Genomic DNA, 10,685 nt, shown 5'->3' on the forward strand with positions numbered 1-10,685 from the left:
TGTTTAGAAGCTTGTCTGTGTTATGGATGAGACGGTAGCGATCCTTCTTAAACCAGACCATAAGCAGAGAAAGTTCAGGGCTAAGCTGTGGTTAAAACATGATCCTCTTCAGCATACGCTGCCAGGCTCACCCATCTTTCAAGCATGTTGCTGGACTCTTATATAGGCAGTTGTATCCTCTGTTTTGGAGGGTGGTTTTTATTATACTCTAGAAACTGCTGCTGTGCTCTTTGCTTTGGCCGCTGGTGTATCCGTACTGCTTACTAACAATACCATTGGCAGCAAACCCATGCTTTTACTGTGTGGCTTCCTTGGGAGATGTTATCTTGAGATTGTTTCAGCTTCTGCCTCTGTGGTATTGTCTGAAACTCCCAGCTTTCCGGCAGGAGAGGATGCACGGAATGCCAGCAGTAAGTGTGCATTGAACACCCTCAGAGTCAGACCGAGGTGGTATTTAGCAAGCCTGTGCCCTTTAATGAGGGGGTGAGTGGCTTAAAATCCTTTAGCTCCAGACAGCGGTCGTGCCGTTGCTGGCTCAGTGTGTTCCCTTCCTTGCCTGCAGTGTGCTAAGACGTTGTGTGTCAGCATGCATTTCTGGGCAAGGTTCCTCTTGCATGTGTTTATAATGTCGAGTCTACTGGGAGAAGCAGACAGCCCTTGTGCTGACCCCCAGTAACAGCTCTCCCGTGTCTCTCTTTGATTTGCAGAATAATCAAGTTCTTGGGATCGGAAGCGGTTCTACGATTGTCCACGCGGTGCATCGATTAGGTAGGATGCTCCCCTTCATGTCCCTCCTGTTGCAGAGAGTCCCCTTGTCTGGCTGCCCCAACTACTTGAAAAACATGCTAAATCTCTGGATGCTGACTTAGAGTTGGTGCGATAGGTCTGTTCACCAACTGCTGTGTCCTCCTTGAAGCTGTAGGTTAAAACTGGGTCTTGTGCTCTGAATTTATTGCATAGAGTGTCCTGAGGAGGTAATGATTTGCCACCTGTTTTCCCCATACAGCCAGGCAGAGCACTTTACTGGCACCCACCACAAACTGGAGCTAAACCCCTCTGTTTTGTTCCAGCTCTGCTCTGTCCTAACTTGCTTTGTGGCTTTGGGCCATGCAGCTGTTCTGCTTCCGTTAAGTTAACCCATTTGTATGCAGCTGACGCTGCTTGCTCGCTTCCACGTTATTCACATCAAGGGTCCTGCTGAGGTGTAATGAAAATGAGCAATGTGAAATCCTGCTGCATTTTTTTTTTTTTACACCCTACAGCTAGGTTTATCTGCTTGCCCCAGGTACAAGTTTGCTCAAGGTGTGATTCAGAAAATATCAGCAAAATATTCAAGTGAGGCAAGTGCATTTTTGCAAAGTGAGCGTGGGGGTAATTTATCCTCACGCTTCATTACAGAGGAGGTTTAAAGTTTCCTTTGCAGGGCGCTCAGCCCTAGGGCAGATCTGCTTGTGGAGGTGCTGTACCTCGTCCTGCTCTGCTGTCCTTGGATGCAAAGCAGAGCAGCTGTGTGTGATGGCTTGTGAGTGCAGTGTCAGCCCTGTTTGTTCTTGGGGATCTTGCTCAGACACAGAGGGGAACTCTCATTTGGAAGCAGAGTTCAGTGTGTCCCACCTGACTGGCTGTGCGTGGCTGGGAAGTCCCCTTGTGACCTCCAGCTCCTTTGGGCAGAGCTGTCCCCAGCCCACCACGGGCGAGCGGGGCTGAGGTCTGAGCGCAGTGCGGTGCTTCGCTTCATAGGGAAACAGCAGAGATCACACTGTGCCTGCCCCTTGGCACCCACCTCACCCCACGCTGTGTGCGCAACACACATTTGTCTGGGAGCTGGTTTGGGAGCTGCGGTTCAGCTTTCTGGGTTTGGCTCAGTATTGCAGCCTCTCCTGACTCTAACACAGAACCAGTCTCTGAATAAATGGGTATCATATTTGAAGTAGAGTGCCTGTTCCAGGCTGCAAAGTCTGACTTTTCGTGTCTACTGAGTGCGTTAGCACTGGGGTGTGGGTTGTAACAACATACAACCTGATGTATTGCATCTTCAATCCATCAGCAGCCCCGTTACCTTGAAGCGTGTAGCCTGTGTGCTTGCTGTAGTGTGAGAGCTGTTGCTGACTCTTGGGCTGTTGGCTCATGCCTAAGCATTGTAATTACTAAAATAACATTTTGTCCATAATGATATCTTAGTAATAGATTTTAGTCATCTGAGGTTAACCTGAGGGAGGAAATCCTTCCTTCCTTCCATTTAATGGAATACCGTATTTTATTAATCCTTTCCCTGCCATATACTTAAATGTTCTACAATAAATGAATATGTTGTCCCCAAGGCAACAAGCCAGAAAACCTTTCAGACAGCTGCTGGAGCTCTCTGTTTACAAGGAGTGCAGCAAAAATCTGTCTGATGGTGTGAGAGAGGGGAGTGGGGCTGATTTCCCAGGTGACGATTTGCTGATGAGGCTCCTCTGCTGCTGGAGACACAAAGGTTAATGGCTTGTGGTGTCTTGGGCTGAGCCAGGGTGGGTGTTTAAATGTTTATGACTGTAGAAATTGAGCCTTGGCCTGTGCAGGGTGGCACCTGTTTGTTTCTTGAGCATGACAGAGTTATTTGTAAGCCAAACAAGTAATCGCAGTGAATCAAAGGGGCTGCTATGAACTGAGATTTCTTAAAGTGAAAGCTGGTGTTTTTTCTTTCTGCAACAAACAAACTGAGGCTTCTGTTTCTTTTTCCTACAGCTGAGCGAGTTAAACAGGAGAACCTGACTATTGTCTGCATCCCTACATCTTTTCAGGTAAGTGCTTTCCTCCTTTGCTTTCTGCTACCCCAAAAACTCAGCAGGGGATTGTCCCTTTGGCTGCGGAGGTAACCACACCGCTGTCTGGATGGGCTCACTGTGGTTGAGTTCATGGGAATCGCCGGTGAAAGCAGTCGTGATGCCACCTGCAGGTGGACCTCATGAAGCCGTGTTACCCTGACCTGAGCTGCAGGGATGCCGTGGTGCTAGGAGGTGTGTTTTGAACCAGTGCGGTAACGCTGCTTATGTCAGTGTTGATGTGTGGCTTGCTCTGGATCCTGCTTGCAGAAAAATGGTGTTTAGTGGTGAACCAGACTCATAATGCAAAACTTGTTGGAGACACTTAGTCTCCTTTGATTCTGTATCAAGCCCTGAAAGCTGTAAAAATCACTCTGCAAGCAATAATAGCAAGCTCATGTGTTTTCAGGAGGAACTTGAAATGCATCAACTGGATTTTTCTAAGAAATTGCAGAAGAGAAATCAGCTTAATCTTTCCTTTGCTGCGCAGCTTTTGCAGGGATTGGTTCATACCAAGCTAGCTGTTGAGAGGTTTGCAGGGAAAGGGAGAATGTGGCTTGGTAGTGAAATGCAGAACTGCTGGGAAAGCTTCTGAGCTGCTTCCATGCCTTCAGGCAACTGGTTTGGTCTCTTTGCCACTATTCCCTGAGGTTGGAATGCGCTGCAGAGGAGCAGCTATCACCTTGTCCCCTTTAGGTAGGGAGAGGTGACATGACGGGGAGTACCTGCAGAGTTTTTGAGTCTGGGTGGCAATGCCCTGCTCTAGGAATTGAGCGTGTGTCCTTCTCATGGTCCTGGTGTGGACCTCGGGATTGTACTCTTGTCACAACACTTTCACTGTGAGGACAATCCAGCAGTGAGGCAGGCTGTGCAGAGTCTGTCCTTGAAGGTTTTCAAGACCTGAGTGGGTAAAGCCCTGAGCAACCTGGTGGCTGACCCTGCTTTGACCTGGAGGTTGGATAGAGACCAACCTGAATTATCCTAAAATCATCAAAACCTAACATCCTCTTACCCTGCAGATGCTCTTTAAGTGTGAGTGTAGGGCGATGTGAGACTCTCTCTTCCCAGCCGTTGCAAAAAAACAGTGGCCAACTGGTGTATAATACAAACTGCTGAAAAGGGCAAAAAGTAAAAACTAGATTTTTTTCTTTTTTAACCTATATCAGTACTTCTGGTGCATATATGGACTGTGGTGAGTGTCTTTGATCTGTCTGAAGTGATCGCCATCCTGAGATACCATGTCCCATTTGAGCATAGGAAAGGTACTCTGAGTTCAGTCATTAGGTCTTAACAGAAAATATTGATAAAGCTGTCGTAGTGAGTGTGGGCTGGAGCCTGTCCTGCCTTGAAATGTTGAGATAGTTCATGTAACACTACAGAGTTTCTTACCAGTAAAACAAAAAGGTTGCTGTTAAAGGAAAGAGGTAGACTGTATACCTGCACAAGCCAAAATCCCCTAGACATGGGACTGCCTCGTATCTTTTACAGTCTCTTAGACCTCAACCAATTCCGATTGAAGATTCCCAGGTCAGCAAAACAGCATCTCATTTTTGCTACGTACAGGTGTAAATGGCTGCCTGAGGTCACTGGCAAGGAAGAATTGGTTTCAGTGGGCTTTTATTCTCCTCCCTTCCCTGTTGTCAGGTTGGGTTATTCCATCACCATCAGTAAAGCTAGAGCCAGGGTAAGTATCTGTCCCTTGGCTTTTGCATTGTTTCTTTTCACCTGGACGTGTGCAGAGAGCACAGAGTGAGACCATTCTTGGCAGGTGCTGCACAGTTACCAATGCTTTCCTCCCAGTTGTGGGAGCTCTGCTTTTGATTCACCTTGCAAGCAGAGAGCCTGGAGAGAGCTACCTTGTTTCCACACTGCTGACTCTAAGCCTGTTCAGGATCTGGCCTGCATGTGCAGCACTGTGTTTTTTCAATGCTTTCAATTCCCAGATCCCCACTGATTTTTATTCTTTTAATTTAGTGAGCCTTTAGGGCAATCCTAGTGCACAGATCAAGAGCCTACAGCCCATGGATGTTAAAACTGCATGCTATGAAACACCATGATAAATGATTCAAATAATATCTCGTTGCCAGGAGTACCACCTAGTAGTTCTTCTTAAGGTCTCTGGGATGCCCATACATGCACTTGTATGTATATGATGCACTTTGTTAGTGTTAGTGGATAAAATTCAGGGGAATAAGTTGATCCAGGCCATCGTGCTGGGGTTTCATGGACTAGCTACAGCGTGGTAAGAAGTTCAGGTCTGAGCGGAGTCCATGCAAGGAGGGAGTCTCACTGAGGTGATGGTTTCTACCACAGAAAATTCCACCAATTCAAGGTTCTCTAAGCCTGAACTTCCATTTAAACTGACTGACCAAGCGGAGGGTAACTCCAGGTGCTCTGTGTTGTATTGCCACTAGAGGGATATACACAGCTACTTCGGTGGCTCTGATCTACTTTTATTGAACAGCTGTTTTGGGAGGCTTGCCGCTCTTTTTCCATGAGTTGTGCTTTTCTTTTTTGCTTTTATTTTGTTTCTTTCCAATATGAAAAATATTTTCAGTGTTAGTCCTGTATTGTGATGGTGTAAACATTTAATTTTCTTGCTCCCATTTGTCAGCTGAAGGAAACCAGGGTAGCTGGATGGGTGTGAAGGAGAATGATGTCCAAACTGAAACAACACAGGGCTCAAAAATCCCACAACTGCTCTGATGCTTAGATACAAGTGATTTCCACCAACCTGATGGGGCCTTCTGCTTTTTAATACAGAGATACCTGAACCCAGGAGTCCTGTTGCACCATCTGAGCATTTGAGTTCAGATCAGCAACAGGGTTTTCTTTTGATTAAAAAAAAAAAAAAATCTGATCTAGAAGAATGATTTTCTCCTTGCCATGCGTTCCTGCTGCTGGCTGCAGCCTGTCTGCCAGCTCAGGCTGGAGCTCTTGCAGGGAGACTCCGTCCTTGCTGCAGCCGGGGGAATGATGCCGCCAGTTTGTCTTCCTTTCCTGCCGCTGGTAAATGGTTTTGCTCTCTTCTTGATGCACAGGCCCGTCAGCTCATCCTGCAGAACGGCTTAACGTTAAGTGACTTGGACCGACACCCAGAGGTGAGTGGGACCACGGAGGTGAGATCTCACCTGACCTTTCTCTGCCTGGTCCTTCATAAAGTATCAGGCTCCTTTGTCCTCCCCTGAGACTGAAAATTTAGGCAGCCACTCTGCTGAACATGAGCTAGAACTAGCCTTGTTTATTCCCACACACCCCCACCTTAGTCTTGTCTTCATGCTTGTTCCTGTAGATGGCAAGTAGGCTGCTGAGTTGTGTTTCCTCCAGGTGTTTGGCACTTCTTCCAGGATGAGGCTTGTTGGCCTGAGACGGGGATATGGTGGTGTTGAAATGTTGTGACCAAGATTTTTCCCCAGGAGCCCCCTGCCCCTTAGCTGGCAATGCTAGAGGCTGAAATGATGTGCCTTGGAGGCCAGCAGTTGTTTTTGTGTTTTTCCTCATGTGCCTGTGGTTTAGCTGGGGCTGGTGTCCTTGGGTGGATGATCAGATGCTTGTCTCTGGTCAGGCTGGCATCAAGGTGGTCCCAGCTCTAATAACATTTCTGGCTGCTGCTTGGGACCTGACACCCTCCTGAACTGTGCCGAGCACAGTGCCTGGATGCTGCATGGGAGAAGTTTCCACACCAAGTTTCTCCTCTTCTTACAGCTCGACGTCGCCATTGATGGAGCGGATGAAGTGGACTCTGACCTCAACCTTATCAAAGGTGGCGGGTGAGCCTTGCTGTCTGTCTGTGTGCAGCGTGGTGGCAGTGGCCTCTGAGCATCCTTTTCTGGCTGCAGATGTCTCCGGGGGTGGCCTGGAGAGGCTGATGGGATCCTGTGCAGGGCCATGCATGCAGCTGCAGTGGGACATAGCTCCTGACCAAGAGCGTGTGCAAGGGACAAGGAAGATAAACTGATGGGGCAGGGAAAAGAGCCCTGATATGGGACAACGGCAGCACCAAAACCAGCAAGAACATGATGGAGGGGATTGGACTTTCGGACCATCAGGCACACTGAGGAGCAGTCTGTTTTCTGACTTCTGTACTTTTTTTTTTTCCCCTCCTCCCTTGCAGTGGTTGCTTGACACAGGAGAAAATAGTTGCAGGATATGCAAAGTGCTTCATCGTTATTGCTGATTACAGGTAAAAGTATTACTATTCATTATACCTCTCTGTCCCATGGGAGTATTTGGATGGTCCTGTGTTAGACCATTACTGTCCTTCCAGCGGGTCGGGGAGCAGGAATAGGTGGAAATGAGCCTGACTCGCAGTGCTGCATCAATTCAATTTGGCGCTTTTTTAAATTTTTGACTCAGCAGGCCTCTTGAGGACTTAGCAGAGCTTGTGGGGAAACGGCTGCTCTGCTTTTTGAGCTCAGCGATTGTCAGCATGGAATAAACTTCCCCTTCTGTCCATACAGCCGCAGGGCTATGGAGAAAACAGCTTGTGTCCTGCTTGTCCAAAACATGTCAAAACAGGGCTTATGAGTGAATGCAGCATCATGCATTAAACTGATTCTTCCTATATGTGTGCCCATGTGAACTGACCGCTCTGCCCTCCAGGGCCTTATGCCTGAGGGGTTTGCAAGAGGTAATGTGATAAGTGCGTTATATTACTGGTGTTAGCAATGCAGTGTCTGACGCTAATCCCACCTCAAACTGTGTCCTCAGGAAAAAATCAAAGAGCCTTGGGGAGCAATGGAAGAAGGGAATTCCTATCGAAGTCATCCCCATGGCTTACGTCCCCGTCACCAGAGCCCTGACCAAAAACTTCGGAGGTGCTGCGGAGCTGCGGATGGCTGTTAGCAAAGCGGTATGTGTCCCTGATCAGCCCCGTATTCCCAGAGGAGCCACTTGAATGTGGGCAAACAGAGGACCTGAGGTCTGTCCTTTCACCTAATTAAATGTGGACTTTTGCTCCCGCAAGTGGCCACTTGTGTAATTCCCCTTAATTATACTTTGGTTAATGCACTGTGTGTTTAGGAGTCGGTGCTGCTTGTGTAAAGCCTCTCTGGCTTATGTCTCCGAAGGCAAGCATTGCTGAGCAGGGAGGGGAGGAATTGCCAGTATGGGTCTGACCTGCTGCTCTGTGGGGATGTTTGGGGGCTGGAGGGCACTCTGTGTTGCTAAAGAGGGTCTCTAGTTGGGTGGGTAGCTCATGCTCCATCCCAGGCTCCTCCATACCACACGGAGCCAGAGCTGGACCAAACTAAAACTGAAGATGTGTTGTTTCCACTGCCACTGTCGTGTCCTGACTTGGGCAGTGGGTCTTCACCAGCCCACGTCGCATGGCAAGAGAAAAGGAGGGCTGTCTGCAGTAATGGCTGGAGTTAATGCCTGAAGGCTGAATACTTCTTTTTAATGTGTCTAATCCCAAGAGGCTGTAGGGGACTGTATTTGGGTGCCTGAGAAGAGCAAACCAGTTGTTCTCTGTGAAGTTGAGGCCAGCCTTGCTCAGGGAATGCACATCGGTGCTGCTCCAGCATGAGCCATGTCCTCGGAGGATGCTGGTCCCTCCTCCTGTGTGTGGTTGCACGACCTGCTCAGTGCTGATGAAACACCTTGTCCTCAGCCCCAGCTGTCTCTGCTGTGTTGAAAGGACCCAATTGCCCCTTCTGTTGGGCTTGAGAGTTGCTGGGCATGTCTGGGATGCTGAAGGCCAGCAATTCAACTCCAAAACCCCCCATGACATCCAGCAGCACACTCTTATCACTGGGGTGGAGGGGTATTATTTCAGCTTCAATTGCCTGTAATAGTCTTTTTAGGACATTAATGCAGCTTTACTCTTGTGAAAAGGATCCCCTGTTGCATTGATGAAATTGCATTGTTGTTTCTGCATGTTTATCAGTACACAGAGAATGAGGAATGAGCAGTTGCCTTGGGCGATGGTTTTACTTACAGGCTTAATATGGACTGTCGGGATTTACTTGAATGATCACTCTAAACCGTTGCAGCGGGGATGGCTGTGACAGTCCCTGGCTGTGCTTGGTAGTCAAGGAGCTCACAGTGCTGACAAACGTGTTTGATTCCCAGGGCCCTGTGGTGACGGACAACGGGAACTTCATCCTGGACTGGAAGTTTGACAAGGTTCATGAATGGAGTGAAGTGAACACTGCTATAAAGATGATACCAGGTAATGTCTGTGATTTTTCAAAAGCTGGCTAAGGCTTGGTCTGTGCTAGATAACCCTGACCATGGGAGCTCTCCTGTGGATAGGAGGAATCTGAGGTGCTGGAGCGTGTCCAGAGAAGGGCAACGAAGCTGGTGAGGGGTCTGGAGCACAAGTCTTATGAGGAGCGCATGAGGGAACTGGGGTTGTTTAGTCTGGAGAAGAGGAGGCTGAGAGGAGACCTTATCGCTCTCTACAACTACCTGAAAGGGGGTTGTGGTGACGAGGGTGTTGGCCTCTTCTCCCAAGTAACTAGTGATAGGACAAGAGGAAATGGCCTCAAGTTGCGCCAGGGGAGGTTTAGATTGGATATTAGGAAAAATTTCTTCACCGAGAGGGTGGTCAGGCATTGGAACAGGCTGCCCAGGGAGGTGGTGGAGTCGCCATCTCTGGAAGTGTTCAAGAAACGTGTGGATGTGGCACTTCAGGACATGGTTTAGGGGACATGGTGGCGCTGGATTAATGGTTGGACTTGATGATCTTGAAGGTCCTTTCCAACCTAGTGTTTATGTGATTCTGTGATTATTAGTGAAATTAACCTTAACCTTAAGTGTGTGTGTGTGTGTATACGTGTGTATTTACTGCCCTCTTACAGGTCCCTACGTTCGTTTCCACTTCAGAGTTTTATCAGCTGAATTAGTACAACTGTACCCAGGTGGCGTTCCCGTATGGTGGTGAAAACCTGGGGCAATGCTGGGCAACTTCTGACACTGTCTTCCATTAGGCATGCCAATCCTATGCTTACTATCCTGTTCCTATACAATCCTATTCCTTACTCTCCTTGTGCGTATTTAGAGAAGGCCTTTTAATGGAAACACTGGTGGACTCTGGAGGGGGGTGGTACTGGGCTACAGTATTTTCCAGAAGCTGCTTACTGCTCTGCATCCCATTACCATTGTGTAGTCCTACGGGCTCACCTTGCTGTGGGGGCACAGCATATCTTAGCTATTGCTGTAGCTATTGCTGTGCAAGAGAGAAGCAGTGGCTGATCGCACTGTTTGCAAACAAAACAGCCTGTCTGCAAGGACTCTGGCTTTGCATGAGACCTGCTGCCCAGGCCAGAGCTGCTTCTGGATGATGCGGGTCTGCCCAGGGGCAGTGGCACACTCTGGACTGCAGTGAAGCAGCAGATAGACTGGCTCAGCCACATCTGGATATCTTGTCTGGTTATCTTGGCGAAGTCTGCTCTTGAATCTCGTCAGCTTTGAATACCTATTGTTTTATCTTTTAACTTCGAGTTTATCCCAGATGCCTGCCTGCCCCTGAAGTCCATAACAGAACTGCCTTCACTGACTGTTCGTGCGTTGACAAAGTGCATAGGAACAGGTTGGGATCCTGTTGCACAAACCTCGACGTCCCCGCAAAGTGGCAACATGTTGTACTGGGACCACAATTATAACCCACTAGCAGGCAGAGGCCACGGATGTAGGCTGGGTGAAGAGTTGCCAGTAACTTCTAGTTGCATGTGTGTGTTGGCTTTGCTTCCCTCAATGCCACTTACAAGGCTGATTTACTGCAAATATACCCATCTTCTTTTTACTGCTGTAGGAGCAAACTGCTAGGATGCTATCTCTGCCTTGGCTTGTCCCAGTGTCTTTGTGATCTGAATAATTCCCTGGCACTGGCTCACAGACAGCAATAGATGGCAGGTTCAGATCTTCAGCAGGGGCAGA

The 10,685-nt window shown here is 48.4% G+C and overlaps 1 protein-coding gene across 1 annotated transcript in view; it reads left to right on the forward strand.

The window, feature by feature from the left end:
- Positions 1-506: 506 nt before the first annotated feature.
- The window catches only part of RPIA (ribose 5-phosphate isomerase A), a gene marked incomplete at its 5' end in the record, with an annotated part of 11,581 nt that continues 1,402 nt past the window's right edge, over positions 507-10,685 (forward strand). The window contains 9 exon segments of the mRNA XM_010287909.1: positions 507-572; positions 575-655; positions 657-768; positions 2,728-2,783; positions 5,846-5,905; positions 6,510-6,574; positions 6,919-6,987; positions 7,515-7,656; positions 8,877-8,976. Coding sequence (XP_010286211.1) covers positions 507-572; positions 575-655; positions 657-768; positions 2,728-2,783; positions 5,846-5,905; positions 6,510-6,574; positions 6,919-6,987; positions 7,515-7,656; positions 8,877-8,976 — 751 coding nt within the window.

The sequence above is a fragment of the Phaethon lepturus genome, unplaced genomic scaffold (assembly GCF_000687285.1).
Source record: "Phaethon lepturus isolate BGI_N335 unplaced genomic scaffold, ASM68728v1 scaffold36125, whole genome shotgun sequence".
Classification (NCBI taxonomy): domain Eukaryota; kingdom Metazoa; phylum Chordata; class Aves; order Phaethontiformes; family Phaethontidae; genus Phaethon; species Phaethon lepturus.